An 18,789-nucleotide genomic window follows, 5' to 3' on the forward strand; every position below is an offset into this window, starting at 1 on the left:
AATTTTAATAATTTTGGGAGTCGCGAAATAAAAAAATCTTTATAAAAAATCTCTATATATCCCATCCCTACTGTAAGAGAGAGAGAGAGAGTGAAGCAACATTGCAACGAAGAGAAAGGGAAGAGAGATTATCAACTAAAGGAGTAAAGTTAATAAGACGAAATGCTTTTGATTCCACCCTATCTAACAGTTAGACAGAAGAAGAGCCACCCCAGATATGAGAGCAGTACTCCAAGTTAGGACGAATGAATCCCTTATAAACTAGAAGCAACTGCTCAGGAGTGAAGTAGCTATGGAATCTGTAAGGCATTCCCAGCTTTTGGGAGGCAGCTTTAGCAATTTTGTGGATGTGTGGCTTCCATGACATATTAGAGGAAATGGTGAGGCTTAGCATATCTATTTTAGAATTTGGCAAAATGATTGCATCCTGAAATGTGATTGGTGGGAGATCATCTAATTTGGAAAGTGTAATTGGTAAATACTGTGTTTAATTACAATTGAATTTAACCAAGTTTCTACTGTCCCCATTCGGAGATGCTGCACAGATCCTCATTGATAGATGAAATGATATGAGCTCTAGAAACAGATCTGGTTTGAGAATTAGGGGGAAGGGAAAATGTGAAGAAGAGTGAAGAGTAGAATCATCAGCGTAAGAATGGATAGAATTAGTCGTAGTGTGTAGTAAATCATTGATAAAAAAAGAAAGAGAGTAGGTGAAAGAACAGAACCCTGTGGGACACCACTATTGGTAGTGAAAGAGCAAGAGATCGATCCTTCGACAACAACTGCCATGGATCGGTTCTGAAAGAAGCTTGAAATTAGAGAACAAAGTGGGGGAGAGAAACCATAAGAGGGAAGTATAGAAAACAAAGACTTATGCCATACCCTGTCAAATGCTTTGGAGATGTAAAGGACCACGACGAAAATTTCCCCATAATCCCTAAGAAAGGATGACCTAAGGTGGGTGTGGTAAGAAAGCAGATCACCAGTAGATCTCGCCTGGCAAAAATCATACCTGGTGATCCAACAAAAGAGAAAGGCGTTCAAGGTGACGGAGAAAATGAGTTTAAAATAGTTTAGAAAATCTTAGAGAAGGTTGAAGTTAGGGCAACGGGGCGATAGTTAGAGGGATTGGAATGGTCACCCTTCTTCGGGATGGGCTGAACTGAGGCATGCTTCCAAGAAGAAGGAAAAGTTTTGGTTTTGAGGCAAAGGTATTGTGAAGGAATAGGTTACTTGGTTTGCCTTTGATTAGTGTTATCCACAGCTGTGGAACCTAAGCCTCTATTTCCCATAAGCCTTTAGTCTTGCCAACTACAGGGTTTACAGGACCTAACATCAGCGATTGATGAGGAACTACTGTATAGGAAAACCTGAATAAAATAAATTCATCTAATTTAACCAAACCAAACTTGACATCAAGAGTTTGCCACTTTCTCAAAGGTGTACAGAATCTTATTGACAACTAACTGTACTGAATCTACCAACTTTAGACACTGTATTGTCGGTGTGGTTAGGGAACACTTTTACAAAGTATCATGACACCATTAGATAATGAATGCATTTCATTAACTCACAAAATTAGGCACTCAGAGGACCCCCCTCCCCTCCACCCAGGAATGGAATTGTCTATTGTAAAAATAATTAACGTACAGAGGTAAATTACTCGGTACATGAAAATGTATACTACACCAACTTTGGACTTGAGCAATATAATTTTGTAATGCCTCAAGAAAGAATATCGAAGGGTGAGGTGAGTCTTGGTGGGAATGTTATGTAAACCCAAAACACATACACAGACACACGCACACTTACGGGGTCCAGACAAAACCCCCTTGGGTTAGGTTAGCTCGCACGCCACTGTTTGAGATATCAATACTCTATTCACCTACACACTCCCCTTCCTTCACCTACACACTCCCCTTCCTTCATCTACACACTCCCTTCCTTCACCTGTTTGGGCGACTGTAAATTGTTCCGAGTTCTAAGGCAATGGTGGCCAGGACACAATAAATAAAAGTGCTGGACCCTTATTATCCTCATCACTCTGTTATAGATGTTAGTGATTTATTGTACAGGGTACTAGTTTAGGTAGAAGGCACACAGGTAGTAGGTAGTACGTAGCTGTCAAACAAGGAGGTTGTGGGGTTAATGATGTTTGGTTCACACTCAGGATGGGATGGAGAAAGGAAACTCACAATGTGCTCTCATGTATACATGTATTGGATGTACAATGCAGCTTGGTGCTGGGAAGTCAGCATGGTTACAAGTGTGATGTAGAGAGAGCTGGTTGGTGAGGATGCTCAGAGGAGGACCAGCTTGTGGGTCGCCATGCTCGCCGGCGGGAGCGAGGACCGCCAGGCAGGCGAAGGAGGTGGTGTTGCTGGCTGATTGGTGTCGGCAGAAAGAGGCAGGTCACCACGAGGTCAGGTCTTAAATAGCGGGGGTAGGCGTGGCTTAGTAGTTGACCCCCGCTCCGTGATGTAGGGCGGCGCTGGTTGACCTAGACCACGAGGCACACACTGTGGTATTCGTGGGGTCGGCTACGCAGCGACAAACAGCGTTTGTAGGGGAGAAATCCACTACAAGGTACTTCCGCCTGGCAAGATATTGGAAGCATAATGGTAGACCCTGCTGCCATATGACATCACAAATATCGTGACCAAGTCTCAGGTTGCTGATCTGACTTTCTGCCTCATTTACACACAATTGCAGGGTCTCAATTGTTTCTCTTACATTAATTACAAAACATACATACTGTATATCGTTTCTCACTAATGGTTTTTTTTTATTTCTTTATGGGTGTTGTTATTATTCAATTTTAAGTTAATATTTTTTATATTTTTTATATTAATTTTTATATTATTATTATTATTATTATTATTAGTATTAGTATTAGTATTAGTATTAGTATTAGTATTAGTATTAGTATTAGTATTATTATTTCGCCCCTTGGCCCTAATGTGGGTCATGTGACCTGTGCCCTGGTGGGCTAATCCCGTAAAAAATAAAAGTAAGGTGCCTACACTACGGACGATCTTCCTATTACTATCTTGTCTTAGTACTTCCTCCTCTGGTTCTGCTCCTCTTCTTGGTCTTGTTTCATTATTATGTCTTTCTTTTTCTTTCTTCTTCCCACTCTTCTATAACAGTGTCCACTCACTAGAAGCATGGGTTTCTTATATAAAGTATATATAAATAAACTTAAGAAAAAATGCGTATGCCGTTATACCTTAGTTACTGCTAAAAACAACTTTTCATTGTATACTTAAAGAAATATTGTATTTTGGAAATCTACTGTTCTAATTTCTAAAATATTTATGGCCGCGTTTAATAAAACTGTACGGCAGTGCCACATACCATTCCGTAGAGGTGTGATAATTACGAACACGAACACACCAATTCCTCAAGATCACAAGATTATTGAAGATAGTGTGTTACGGAAGTAGGCTTAGTAAGGCTACGTAAATAATTCCAGCCAACAACTACGACAAAAAGTTCTCACGTATTGTGGGGGGAATCGCATGATTCGGCAACCTAAAGTCAACGAGTTGGAGTTGGCGTCACCGTCATGCGACTCATGCCAGTCCGGTAGTTCCAGGCATTGTTGACTCGTCGTCGGTGCTACGGATATTGCTTTGTGAGCAGCAGAAAGGTAATAGCCAAATATTGTATATACAGGTAAATATATGTATATATATATATATATATATATATATATATATATATATATATATATATATATATATATATATATATATATATATATATATATATATATATATATATATATATATATATATATATACTACAGTTTTTCTTAGAAGAATGGATATTCAATTACATAATTCACGCTAAATTGAGACGGTTTGTTTAATTTCGGTGGAGGGCGCGAAGCGTTCTTTACGTAATGGTGTACAGTGGACACAGTTCAGTCTCTCATAATTTATATCGTTGTGGACTAGACTAGTGTATTTATTCATCATGCTGTGCGCTTCAAGACCTTCGTTGTTGAAGCGGAGTAATAACATTATTACTTTTACTTTTTTTACTTTTATCCTCTTCGCCACTGATCGGCTTGTTAGCCGCTTGGGCGATCGGTCACGTCTCTGTCACGCACTGTTGGCAAGTACTGGGCATGCACCGGCTCCTGAATGTACCAGAACCCGCTCCAGTATTGGTCAAGTCTTCTCTTGAAAGAGCTCACACTCGGTGCCGTCATTATTAACAGCAGGGTATGATGTATCTCGCAGACACACCTGAGCTACAGTGGCAAATACTGTTTGCCACTGTAGCTGTAACTTATATTCTCAATGAAAAAAAATCTTCCCACCATACATATCGGGACACTGGAATATCGACGACTGCAACAATTTTCCTTCTGTTAGGTAGAAGTGAAGTTGTGAAGCATAAAATGGCGGAAGGGAAGTAAAGAACGATCGAACACTTACCAATGCGCTTAAAGAGTTGATATATGGGTACAGAAGTGATGAACCTCATCCAAAATAAGTGTAAACTTAAAAACCTTAAGTTGCAGGCATAAAATCATACATGACGCTTCAGGACATGAACGAAGGCGTTAACATTTTTTTAATGACTTGGGTACGTACAATAGATTTAGTTTAAGTTTGTCATAATTATGTTGCCAAGTATTTCTGTATTTATGGTTTACGGTATTTACACGTCTTCGCTGTATGCTATAAAAATTACATATATTTTTTAAAAGATTACACTCGTCTTATGCCACCATACATAATTTACACCCGAAAATCAACCGTAAGTTTGGTAACAATTTTTCATTTCACGCCGCGTTCAAAAATAAAGCTAGGATTCCATTCAGGCGGTAGCGTTAGCGCCAAAAAATAGATCATATTGAAATGTACACGGTTGTTTCCATTGGCACGATTGGGTTAGCGGTAACGTTAGCGTTATGCGTTTGCAGTACATTTCAATCGGTCAATGTAGCGATTGAAAACGCAACCGCATGGAAACGACGAAGGAATCCCACACTGTGACATCACTAGTTCTAGCTTCATACACTTGCGCTCCTCACCACGACAGATATTCATGCCACAGCTATGAATTTCACAAATACAGTATGTAAGGGGAAATGTGACCAATAAAACAAATTTTATACAACATTTATCTGCAGTGTTCTTAGAAACTTAGCAACTGTTTCATCAGTTCACTCCGTATTACATCCCAACAAAAATACAAATTTTTGTAATGCATTTACATAATACATTTAGAAACCTATCATGTTATTTAATCAGGTAATTAAGGATGCATCTGTCTTTATATATCATTTATTAGATTCATAAAATTTTTACTCATTTGTTCCAGACCTAGGAATGACCTGAGGTTTGTTTTGGATTCTGGAGTTGGGAAATTCTTAATTACCTTTATTTTTTCAGGATCAGGTTGAAGACCCTCTTTGGGTATTTGATGTCAGGCAAATTGTATATTAGCATAGAGGTTATTTTAAGTGGCTTACCATTTGTCCCTCAGCTACTGGCCCACACTATCGCCCCCGTGATGAATGACAACCGGATTTAAGGTTCTGTAAGGGAGAGTCTTTTGTTTTATCGGTAAATTAAGCGATAATATTTTTTTTTTTGATCACTGCTGCTTTATTTTCATTGTTTATGTGTGTCTGTCGTTATTAATGTGTCCAAGTGTTCTCTCACTTCATTGTTAAACATTACTGAGACCATGAAAAGATAGACTTGTTCATTCACTGTTGTGTTATCATTGTAACCTGGTGTAGGCTGTCACGGTCGACTTCGAAGGAAAATCAGGAATACAGTACAGGTATAATGTGGGACAGAATAACAAAGCGCACAGCCAGAAACACATTCCACCTTCATGACCTACCAATAATTTTCTCTGGCTAAACATTCGTGACCCGTCTCGTTGCACATAATTATTGATGACCATAAATATTTCGTCTCCATTAGCTTCTTGAAGCCTCGTCACGACAGTATTTACCTCACTTAGTGTTCTGCTTCACACTCTGTCTTTGTATTTTTTTTATTACTATTTTAAGACCTCTGCACCACTGTTCTCTCGCCAACTGTATTGAATTTAACAAAGAACCTTAATGGAAGTAATTGTGTTTACCTGAGTTATTCGTGTTTTAATCCCCCCGTTTGACACTTTATTATAATTATAGCAAATGTTGTTTTTACATTTTGACAAATTCTTCATTCACACCGTATATATCAAGTAATATTGTTTTCGCATTTCTCGTGATGTCAATACAGTATTTATTGAAAGCCTTTTTTGTGTGAGTATTGATTTAGTGTACGCAGAGCACATATCAAATCATTTCGTGTTGATTTGCTTTTTTACACACTCCAGTCGCTTGTGTTGTCTTCATGCTCACCTCACTCGTCACCCTCTCCTCATTAAATCACCCCCACCTCATTCTTCACCCTCTCCTCTCAACAACACGCCCACCTCACTCGTCACCATATCCTCACTACATCACCCCCAACTCATTCGAGGCAAGGGAGGCGAAGTCAAACCCCAAGGGATTCTTTCAAATGTATCAAACTAAAACTCAGACAAGATTGGACCAATACAGTCAGATACCGGCGAGCTAACTGATAACGGCGGAGAAATGAGCAATAATCTGAACAGATATTTTTCAACAGTGAAGAAGATAGTGAAGAAGAAAATAGATTAAGCGAGATAGTGACTAGGAACGATGTTAGAAAGCAAATAGACAGGCTAAAGCATAATAAGTCACCAGGTCCCGATGAGATATTTGCCAGAGTATTAAAGGAATGTAAGCAGAGTGTTAAAGGACTGTAAGGAAGAGCTTAGTATGCCCTTAGTAAATATGTTTAACGTCATTAAAAACGGGTGTCGTACTAGAATCCTGGATAGCGAATGTGATACCGATTTTCAAGAAGGGAGATAGATCACTCCTCTAACTACCGTCCAATCAGTTTAACATCAATTGTAGGCAAATTGCTGGAAGCCTTCGACAGAGTCCCCCAGGAAAGCCTAATACGAAAAGTGGGGGCTCATGGCATTGGGAGAGATATTCTAAAATGGATTAGGGCGTGATTACAGGACAGGAAACAGCGAGTAAGCATTAAAGGCACTAAATCCAATTGGGATAACGTCACTAGTGGAATATTCCAGGGCTAAGTACTTGGGAAATTATTATTTATTATATACATAAACGACATAGATATAGGCGTAGACAGCAACATAAGTAAATTTGCTGATGACACTAAAATAGGGCTTGCAATTACATCTGACGAGGACTCTGCAAAACAAATTTTTCGTATGGTCTGAAAGCTGGCATATGAAATTTAATGTAGACAAATGTAAAGTACTTAGTCTAGGAGATGTAAACAGAGAACCCAGATATCAGATGAACAAACGTTACAAAAAATCCTACTGTGAGAAAGGTTTAGGAGTAATGATAAGTAGGAATCTTAAACCAAGTAAACAATGTGTATTTGCTCGAAACAAGGGGAAATACAAAGGAGTGTTAGTTCAAGACTAGCGAGGTTATCCTTAAACTATATCTTGTGCTTGTGAGACTGCTTGGATTACGCAGTTCAGTCCTGGTCACCGTACTACAGAATGGATCAAGAATCCCTAGAAAGAATTCAGAGGAGAATGAAAAGACTAATCCCGGGCATTAGGAACCTTGAGTACAGAGACAGGTTAAAGCATCTTAATTTGCTCTCCCTCGAGAGACGTACAGTAGAGTGAGGGGCGATATCATCGAGGTGGATAAATGTTAGTCAGGGATAAACAAGGTGACAGAACAAAGGTATTCAAGCTATCCAACCAGGAGCGAACTCGTAGCAATGGTTTAAATTAGAAAAATTTAGAATTAGGAACGAGATAAGTGAACATTGATTTGGAAATAGTAGTGGATGAGTGGAACAAGTTACCAAACATCAGCATTAACTCGAATACGCTGGATAGCTTCAAACATTGGTTAGATGGATATATGAGCGGTAGGGGTTGGGTGTAAACGGGACTGCCCAGTATGTGCCAATAGGCCCGCTGCAGTTTCCTCCATTTTTATGTTCTTATGTATTCCTCCCCCATACCATTTCCTCCTACCTGCACCAAATCCATCCACGTCACCTGCTTCAAGTATTAGTGACAACACAGTGGGCTCAGCGGGCGTCTTCTGTCACTGATACATGTAATACTGTGTTTAACAGTACCTTATGTGATAGTTTTATGTATTTTTATGAACTTTTTTATGCCAACTATGGGTAAAAATATTTTATTTTACAGTTATAGACCAGTCGGCTCGAGTACTAAAGAAGAACGACCCTTGTCCTCGACCACATTTATGAATTGAATCCAGTACCCTGCCACTGTGAAGGTGAGGGACTGACTGTGGGGTGAGTTTGCAAAGTGTTGATTTACATCAATAAATTGTTGTTAAAAAATTACGTTGATAATGTGGTTCAATTATATCGAGATCTTTCTGTGTCCTGTGTCAGTACCCGAAGGCATTAATGAAAGCAGTTGCAATATCGAGTTTACATTGATATATTTTTTCCACAATACATTTTATATATATATATATATATATATATATATATATATATATATATATATATATATATATATATATATATATATATATATATATATATATATATATATATATATATATATATATATATATACATGCAAGTAAATCACTGTGGGTGCGTGTGATCCAGGTATATGCTGATAACCACAAGGTAGATGTGAATTACACGAAAGCGCTTGGGAACTTCGTGTTTTCTTCTTTCAATTTTTTTTCCAATTTCAATTGTTTATTCCTTGATAGAGGAAGCGGGATCCTAGTGCTGCCACTAGGTACCCCTGTACAATGACACCAGAAGCATCTGGCAAGTGTGACAAGTATATACAGTATAAATATTATAAAGGGGCTTACTAAAGCCTAAGGAAGGAAGGATATTCCTTCAACACATAATCAATGTTATTTACATAGTATCTGGCCAGTATGGAGAGGATCATCGTGTCTCCGTCAGGGGGTCGTGGAGTGGTGGTCCAGCAGGCGTCACGGAAGCGTTGTGTGTGGGGACATCTTAGGAGGTAGTGGATAAGGGTGCGGCTGTTGGGTCTTCTGCATAATGCACAAGAGTGTTGCTCAGGGGATGCGGGGATACCAATCTCCCAAGCAAAGTCATACCCAATGATAATACGGGCAGCAATCACGTCCCCTTTCCGCGACCCTGCGACCCTTTCCCATAGACATACGAGAGGTCAGGAAGCTTACGGAGGACATCGTACCAGGTGGGCGGGGAGTCCAAGGGGATGGCTGCTTCTCGAGCTTCTCTCTGTTTGCGGTGAATTTGGGTTCTAAGCTGTAAAAGTGTTCGAGGAACAACGTAGTCAGGTGTGGCCTTGTTGCAGCCAGTCTTGGCAAGGCCATCTGCTGCCTCATTCCCCAAGATACAGACATGACTGGGTATCCATCTTCTTTCATTGTGGTTATCAGCATATATATATATATATATATATATATATATATATATATATATATATATATATATATATATATATATAAATAAATAAATAAATATATATATATATATATATATATATATATATATATATATATATATATATATATATATATATATATATATATATATATATATATATATATATATATATATATATATATATATCATTTATTTATTATGACATTCCAGCTGCTCTTCGCTACAGTCTATAAGTATTCAGTAATTAACACAGTAATAAATAATCAGCATTTCTAAATTATCAATATTCTTTTTGTAAATGCGGATACAACTCTGTTTTTCAATTAATTATATTTCACTTCATGTTTACGTAGATTTGTTACTAATCATATTATGACTTGTAATTAGATCAGTGACAGACCGCAAAATTTATAATGAAGGAAATACTCGCAAATGTCTGCCAGTGGTATTATGATTTTTTTAGTCGGGGAGGATTTTAGAACCCGTGTATCAGCCAGATGTGTGTGTGTGTGTACAGCATCAGGTCTGGAGCAGCTGCTGATGGGAGGATGGGGAGCTTTGTTTCATGGCTGCTACTAGGACTTCTCACGACCCCTTCCTTCTCCCTCGGCAACACCGCCTTCTTCACCAAGGTAATGTACACTATCCAAAATGCCCCACACGCATGCACATACACCAAACACTCCTCAGAGAAGTGCGCCATCTGTTGGTAAAGAGAGCAACTTGTTTATGAGGTTTCAGTCTTCCCCCCACAGAGAGACACCTCCCAGACACAGCCCTCCCCTCTCCCTCCCGCTCACTGTGAATGCTTGAATGCTTCGAATTTACACACCCGAGTTCAGGGTTCACACCTCAGGGAGAAAGAGGATTGGCAACGCTTAGTGGTAAACGCAGGCATCACCCCTCACCTACACCTACATCTTCACCAAGATACAGTTAAAGAAACCCATGATGAAGAAATGAAATTTGGCTAAAGTTCCCCGTTAGTGACAGTGAAGCTTGCAGGTTCGAGTCTACCACCAAAATTGGTCTCTTTGTTTACTAACAGATGGCGCCCTATGCTTGTGGGTACACTGTCCTTTCTCGATGTTGGGAAAGTCAGTCTCTTGGCAATGTGATCAAGTGTGATTACTTTATAATATGTAAAGGAGGTATTATATATTCTTCAGTGTGTGATTGTTAATATTCAGCAAATTCTTTTTCATCCATCCTCTACTATAGTTCACCGGCGTAACTTCAGTAGAGGTTATAATAGTCACTGGGGCCAGGTGACATACAGAGGCAGCGGGTGAGGTGAAGAGCTGGTGGGGTGGGTCCCCCCTCCCGTTTAGTTTTAGGGTTACGAGAAAAGGTTGTCATTAGCTTTACAGTGAGACTCTCTTGCGCTTTCTCACCAACATATAGGGCAAACCAATAATGCTAAAGTCTTTGGGAGTTTGGATCTTCTTCCCCTTCCTCTTTCACTTGCCACTGACTACGTTTGACTAAGTGTGTGTGTGTTCCTCCTGCAGGTTTATGTGGACGGGGGTGATGCTCCGTGTGCCACCACGAACACCCTCTACCTGACGAAGGAGTTCACCCATGCCAGAGAGATCTACTGTCCCTTCCGCTGTGCTCAAGACCCCTCCTGCACTCTCTGCACCTTCACCGGTCTGTGTACTTGTTCGACCATGACCTCCTGCCTTTTGACATCGGACCACTAACACCTACCTTTTGACACCTGACCACTAACACCTACCTCTTGACACCTGACCACTAACACCTACTTCTTGACACCTGATTACTAACACCTTCCCCTTGACACCTGACCAATAACACGTACCTCTTGCCACCTGACCACTAACTTCTTCCCTTTAACACCTGCCCACTAACACCTACCTCTTGACACCTGATTACTAACACCTTCCCCTTGACACCTGACCAATAACACGTACCTCTTGACACCTGACCACTAACACCTCCCCTTGACACCTGACCACTAACACCTCCCCTTGACACCTGACCAATAACACGTACCTCTTGCCACCTGACCACTAACTTCTTCCCTTTAACACCTGTCCAATAACAACGCCATCCTTGACACCTGTCCACTAACTCCTTCCCTTTAACATCTCACCATTAATACTTTGACTTAAATAACATTCTTCAGGATAAACTTATAGAAGCATCTGTGTCATGACTCTCATTTCCCTGTGAGATGAGGCTTCTACTGGCCAGGGAAGTGTTGTGGAGATGACAGAGTTTATGATAATATTAATACTGCTAGGGATTCATATTTCCAGTGTTGTAAAGTGTTAGTATCCCATCACTTACAACATATTTCTAGTTGTTCCTGGTCTTAGCTTTATGTATCATTTTGTTGAGTTAGTGATTAGTTCATCTCAAATATAAAAATCTAGTGTTTATATTTTTAAGGGATAAAGTATCTCGTTCATTCTAGATACAGCAGCACTTGTAATGTGTCTAAGTTGTTACCTAGAGTATCCTAGGCATACTGTAGGCCTGTTTCTAATGTTATTGTCCATGGATATCTTGTTCATCCTTGATTTAATTACCATGTCTCTTATTCAGATGGCCAGTGTAAACTCTATACACTAAAGCTGACGCCTAATGTGGCGTGTGCCGTGAGTGGACGAGGGACAGTAGGCTACTCCAGGCTGCCTAAAGATTTGGCTCTCTACAAACACGTCGATTACTCTTCTATGGTCACCGACCACATCGGCATCTTCAGTGAAATCGTGAGTGAGAAAGAGAAAAAAGTGGTGGAGAGTGAAATAAGAGGATGAAAGAAATATGTAAAAAAGGAAAAGGTAAAAATATAATAAAGAGAAACGAGCATAGAGACAAGAAAGAAAGAAAGAGGTGGGGGATGCTTTTCATTTTCCCGGAAACATCAGGAACAGTTTTGTTAGTGTATTGTATTACAGTACCTTCTTAATTCTCCTTGATCCAACACCAAGAATCCTGTGGCTATATTCTCACTTTCCTTTCTCAGTCTGTTTATACAAGGTAAATCCACTCCAGGACAGACACATTCCTCAGAAATATAACTAATGATAACAGATATATACAAATATCAAAGAATAATTTCATGCTAACGTGCCAGCTTTCATTGTTAACTTTCCTGAACAAAGTGTAAAGAGAATTTATGGCCCACTAAGTTTTGTGTCCACATAATGTACACCTGCAGGCGATCTTCGTCGTCTTCTGACAACTTTTGTTTTAAAATGTTTACTATTGACAACAGACTTTTTAAAGTTTTTGTAGAACTGTTGATTGTTGCTCTATCTCTATTTTGCAATGTACACATGCCATATTATGTAGACTAACTCTCTCTCTCTTTTTCTCTCGTCTCACACACGCACAGACCAATGATGCCACCAGCTGGCAGAGCTTCACATATTGCCCGTGCACCACCAACCAGGGAAGCGAATGGGTAAGGGTGGACTTGGAAAAGACCTACCTCGTCTCTTCCATACTCCTCACAGCATCTGCGGATGTGAGAGAAACATATTTCAAAACTGTCAAAATCCATGTAAGTATTGGCTAAACTTACTGTATAAATTATTTCCCATATACTGTACTTAATTAGTCACGTTGACTAATAGTGACTGGAATATGTGTATTTGGTTTTATTTATTTTATTTTTTATTTTTTTCTGATCTTTAATGCTTATTACATGTTGAATTGTCATCTAGTATATTACATAACGGTCAGCTTGTCAGTATTCGATAGTCAAGTGCCCACGGCTGTCATGCCGTATTAAAGCGTTATGCGTATGTCTCTGTTTAGGATATTAAAAGTCTTTAAAGTCTTAGTTTCAATGTTGTATGCAATTGAAAGATTACCTCAACAGGTTGGCAACACCGGCGACGTACACTACGACCCTGTAGTGGCTGTGAAGAGTGCCGCCACCCCAAGCCCCTATCAGGTGTTGCAGTATGATGGTAGTAAATATTCGGTGCTTCTTCTGGGAGTATTTAGTTCTTTAATTCTCAAACAATTTAAGTAGTATTCTAAGTTATATTATCACCAGAGCAACACTTACTACACAAGTAACATATACACTCTTTAAGTAATATACTATTAGTAAAATTAAACAATTTGTAGTCTTAAGTAACTAAAAACTGCGTGGTATTAACAGCTTCACTGGATTGGACACAATATATAATATTCTAAATGTAAACTGTGTGTTTAGTTGAAGTATAGTAGTACTGTGATGGGAGTACAGATGCTTGTCCTAGTGTCAGTGTAATGCAGCTTTTCACTCGTATTTACAACAAAGTAATATATATATATATATATATATACAGTATTACCCCGCTTTACACAGTTTCACTTTCCGGTTTCACTTTCCGCGATTTCTCATTTACGCGGTACCTTGCCAGAACCGGACTTTCACTTTCCGCGGTGCATCTACAGTACTCATATACGCGTGAAGTATAATTTTTTTTTTATTTAGCTCATAAAATTCATACAAATTACCTGGCCAGAATATAATTTACATTGCTGGAATTCTTACAATATGATGATCATTTTGAATATAAACATCATGGATTTTGCATTAGACATACAAATTTTAGATCTAATGTAATAATTTGGTTTACACAAAGCAAGTATTTTATCTTTTGTGCAACATATATGAAGTTTACATTCAAAATATTCCCTGACCTGCAAGGAATCCAGAAATGTCAATTATATTATCTTAACTTTAGTCCTGAGTTATTATTTATTACTAAAAATGTAAATTACTATTTTCTCCCAAAGCTTCTCTGATAGGGAGGGAAGGTGGGGGGTGGGGGAGAGGGAGGGAGGGACTGACCCAGCTAGGGCCGAGTATTTTGATTGACAGATAGTGTCCTTGAAGAATATTTCTTTGTTTATTTAATGAAGATATATGTTTTAGCTCATAAAATTCATACAAATTACCCGGCCAGAATATAATTTACATTGCTGGAATTCTTACAATATGATGATCATTTTGAATATAAACATCATGGATTTTGCATTAGACATACAAATTTTAGATCAAATGTAATAATTTGGTTTACACAAAGCAAATATTTTATCTTTTGTGCAAAATATATGACCTTTACATTCAAAATATTCCCTGACCTGCAAGGAATCTAGAAATGTCAATTATATTATCCTAACTTTAGTCTGGGTTATTATTTATTACTAAAAATGTAAATATACTATTTTCTCCCAATCGCTTCTCTGGTAGAGAGGGCGGGTGGGGGGTAGGAAGGGAGGGAGGGCGGAGGTGGGGTATTTTAATTGACAGATAATGTCCTTGAAGAATATTTCTTTGTTTATTTACTGAGGATATTTGGTTTAGCTCATAAAATTCATACAAATTACCCGGCCGGAATATAATTTACATTGCTGGAATTCTTACAATATGATGATCATTTTGAATATAAACATCATGGATTTTGTATTAGACATACAAATTTTAGATCTAATGTAATAATTTGGTTTACACAAAGCAAATATTTTATCTTTTGTGCAAAATATATGAAGTTTACATTCAAAATATTCCCTGACCTGCAAGGAATCCAGAAATGTCAATTATATTATCCTAACTTTAGTCTGAGGTATTATTTATTACTAAACGTTAAAATCTAGTGGTTTCACCCAAACATTTCTCAGAGAGGTAGGAGCTAGTGAGCTGGGAAGAGGGGGGGGATTTGAGTCCATTATTTGAATGGACATTAACCTGACGACTGTATTTCTCTTAAATATTAATTGTGTGAGCATACCATCATAAAATTTAGATGTTATTTTTACTACAACATAGGTATTGTGTCGGAAAAAGTGGAGTTTGGGGGTCGGGCCAGTCTCTATTGGAATTAATCCCATATGTTCTGTTGTTCACTTAAAGTGGTTTTCACTTTCCGCGGTACCCTGTGGGTTCAATTGACCGCGTAAATCGGGTACTACTGTATATATATATATATATATATATATATATATATATATATATATATATATATATATATATATATATATATATATATATATATATATATATATATATATATATATATATATATATATATACGCACACTGTATCTCTCTTGTGTTACAGTGGCAGCCAGGGGTCGCTTTGTGACGCTTCACCAACAAGAGGTGGGTTACTTCTGCTTGTGTAAGGTTCAGGTGTTCTAATATGCTCAGCAGGATGAGCACAATAGGTGTTGACCCGAAACATTTTAGGTTAAAATATTTTGTCTGCAAATATTGTGATGTAGGGAATATCAACTCGTACAGTACAGCTTTCATTCCACACCTTTCTCTCCTACCCTAACCAAGCTTGAGCACTTGGCCAGGAGGAAGATCACTAAAAATATTAGTTTATAGTTTTCCCTCTATTTTTTGTCTCAAAAAAGAAAGAAAAAAATCTAATGAACAGCTGATGATGACAGTCTCAGTTACACTAAATATTTGGAATAATCCCCCTCGTGATTGTGAGGCTTACTATTTAACCCTTTCACTGAGGGGACGTCACTTTTAATATTTATTATGCTAACGCCAGACAACTTTATTCAACATAGAGAGGACACCATACACAAGGGATTAAGAAAAACTTTATTGTGGAGTATGAGTTTAACTCAGCCATTAATAATTTAGTTTTAGTTTGTGATTTAATGACTCCAAAAGTCTACTTTTAAGTCAGTGATAACTAGAAAAAATGCAATTTTCAGTACAAATGTTAATTGTAATTAATGCTCTTATATACTGAGATACTTCAGAGAAACAGAGAAGTGTTGTAGTTTTTCTTGGGCTGGCAGTTTAGTACATGCTTTGCTGAGTTAAAAATTGGAGTGTGGAGATATTATCAGTGGTGGGTCCGCAGTGATGGGGACCGTAGTATTGTACAGTATATGCTAAAACATATATCGGATGTTTTGAATTGCATGTCTGTTAAAAAAACACGTGATTCTTAAGCAGGGTCTCTAAACTGTTTTTTTTGATGGATTACTTTACACTCTCATTTCGAGTTGTAATGTCAATAAAGTACAATATCACCTCCCTCATTGGCGAGCCTCTGAGTCTGCTGGCTACTATATCAATAATATTTCACGTACTCTGATAGCTTCCTTGTGCTGTACAGAGTTGTGTTCTTAAAAATTCAGATGGCATGCGGCAGCACCTTCACATTCCCCCAGTCACTGAAGATAAGTAAAGGTGACGGAGTAACGATTTAGCCTAAATATGCAATCCATTAGACTCGACCTTACACTGTGCTTTGTTTTCTTAGTTGGTTCATATAGACTAGTTATAGAGAATTCAGTTTGTATCCTGAAACAATAAGTACTATCTGTAATGCTAACCTATTGACAACTAACAGTCTTAAACGTTTATTCACTGCATGTCCACTTGTGCTCTTGTGTTGAAATTGTATGTAAATAAAAATTTTCTTCTATGCCTATATGTTTGTGTGTATGCCTCTCGTAGTTGTTGTAGTACAGGACATTTATATTGTATTATATTCAGGACATATTATTTAGATCACTGAAGTGAAGGACATAATAATTATATCTTAGTTTAAGTTAACAACCACAGACATTATATTCAAGTGAAAATATTCCGAGTAATTATAGCTGAGCTAGGTAACAAAACACCTGGAATCACAATGTAAATTAAGTCGCACCACCGTAAAATATATAGGGTGTGTGGGTGGTGGGCACCCTTACAACATGCGACTTGGATGATAACAACACTTGTAGTCAGCCACCTGCTCCTTCACACCCACTAACGTGTTTTTTAATAAAATTATACAAGAGAGTTTTATTTGAGGCACAGTATTTCACGTGTTGATTGGTGTACCATAAATTCCCAGTTAACGAAGGCACACCTGATCTAAAAAGATGTAATCTGAGCAATTCCACGTTAAGGTATGCTTCGTCTTACTTATTCACATAAATCGTCTCGTGTTGGGTGAAGTCCATGAACTTTGTTGTTTTATTGTTGGGAAGTTATTCTTATATTCGAGCTGCTAAACAAGACACAAGTGATCAAAAGCATATTACATACATTGTTATACATGATTAAGTTATTACTGGACGTTAGGAACTTGCTGTATAGAGATAGATAAAGAAAACAAAATTTTCACTCCTGTGAGGCAAAGAATGAGGTGGCGATGTGATATTAATAGAAGATAGGGTTAAATAAGGTGATACAAATAAGGTACTAAACCCATTATATCACTAGATACCGTAACTGGTTGTTAATTAGAGAAATTTAGATTTTGAAAGGAAATAGGTAAACATTGGTCCTGAAATGGAGTTGCGGATGAGTGGAACAAGTTATCAAATAACGTCATTAACTTAGATAGATAGATAGATATACCAAGCATTACAAATTAAGGAAGGTGATTTTTGTTGTTGGGGGTGTACAGGTGTGACTCGCCAACCCTTTAGTTTATTACACGGCTTATCAAAAAACGTACCCGCAGTTGGAGATCGAGAACTACAGTACTATTCAGTACGTACAGAATTCTTTATGGACTTTTCCGATTGCGACACCTTGTGTCAGTCTTACGTTAAATATCTTTAAAAAAATAAAAAAAATCATACCTTCACATACCACATTTTATTACTATTCTACATATTACACCAACATTTTTTGTATAAAATACCTGATTGCAATAAAGGTTAGTAGAATAGCACAACCTAAAATATCAAAGCATTTTTTTGTGAATTACATAATGCACGTTGATATGTTAGTAACTCAACTTGTGCTGTCCAACCTTGAAGTTTTACTGCTTCCCAATAATATTATGTGTTGTTGCACGCCGGCTTTGGTAACACGGGTTTCAAAGTTACATATTAAATAAGACTCATCCTGAGTTGGGGATTCAAAAAGGTTCCTGCGACGAATTTTTCTTGACTGAATATACTGTTTTTTGTTTTTTTTTGTTTATCGACGAACCTTTGAGAATTTGGACCCAGACTGTACCTCGAACCCCTGTAGAGGCTGTAGCGTACGGTATGATTCAGATTTCAGATTTGCCCCCGAGGGGGCTAGTTTATTGGGCACCCCCTTACATCCTGTGCAAGGTGAAGCGCAGAAGCGTTTACAGCGCCCAACAGGGAAGTATGAAAAGTTCATACTTGCCTTTATGACTCGTACATTAAGGGCGTAAAAGCCTGAAGGGTCATAGGTTCTGTCAAGTTACATAAAGTGAGAGAATGATGAGTGTGTGGGGAGAAAGTTCCCGGTACATTTTATCTGTTTATGGCAAAGAGTGGCAGGTCCCTAATAATGTCAAATGCCAGGC

At 38.1% G+C, this 18,789-nt stretch overlaps 1 protein-coding gene across 3 annotated transcripts; it reads left to right on the forward strand.

Moving 5' to 3' along the window:
• Window positions 1–3,573: 3,573 nt before the first annotated feature.
• LOC121874915 lies at window positions 3,574–16,887 on the forward strand. 3 transcript variants are annotated; one of them, XM_042379259.1, is made up of 8 exons: window positions 3,574–3,655; window positions 8,275–8,365; window positions 10,021–10,135; window positions 11,015–11,153; window positions 12,075–12,241; window positions 12,871–13,038; window positions 13,360–13,450; window positions 15,595–16,887. In XM_042379259.1, exons 3-8 carry the CDS (start codon window positions 10,052–10,054, stop codon window positions 15,672–15,674), a joined length of 729 nt encoding a protein of 242 aa, XP_042235193.1. In that variant the 5' UTR covers window positions 3,574–3,655; window positions 8,275–8,365; window positions 10,021–10,051; the 3' UTR covers window positions 15,675–16,887. The 3 variants fall into 3 exon arrangements, with proteins under 3 accessions (XP_042235193.1, XP_042235194.1, XP_042235192.1); XM_042379260.1 differs by lacking the exon at window positions 3,574–3,655 and having other exon boundaries at window positions 7,991–8,365; XM_042379258.1 differs by lacking the exons at window positions 3,574–3,655; window positions 8,275–8,365 and having other exon boundaries at window positions 9,748–10,135.
• Window positions 16,888–18,789: the final 1,902 nt, after the last annotated feature.

Source organism: Homarus americanus, unplaced genomic scaffold (genome assembly GCF_018991925.1).
Source record: "Homarus americanus isolate GMGI-L3 unplaced genomic scaffold, GMGI_Hamer_2.0 scaffold56009, whole genome shotgun sequence".
In the NCBI taxonomy this organism is placed as follows: Eukaryota; Metazoa; Arthropoda; class Malacostraca; order Decapoda; family Nephropidae; genus Homarus; species Homarus americanus.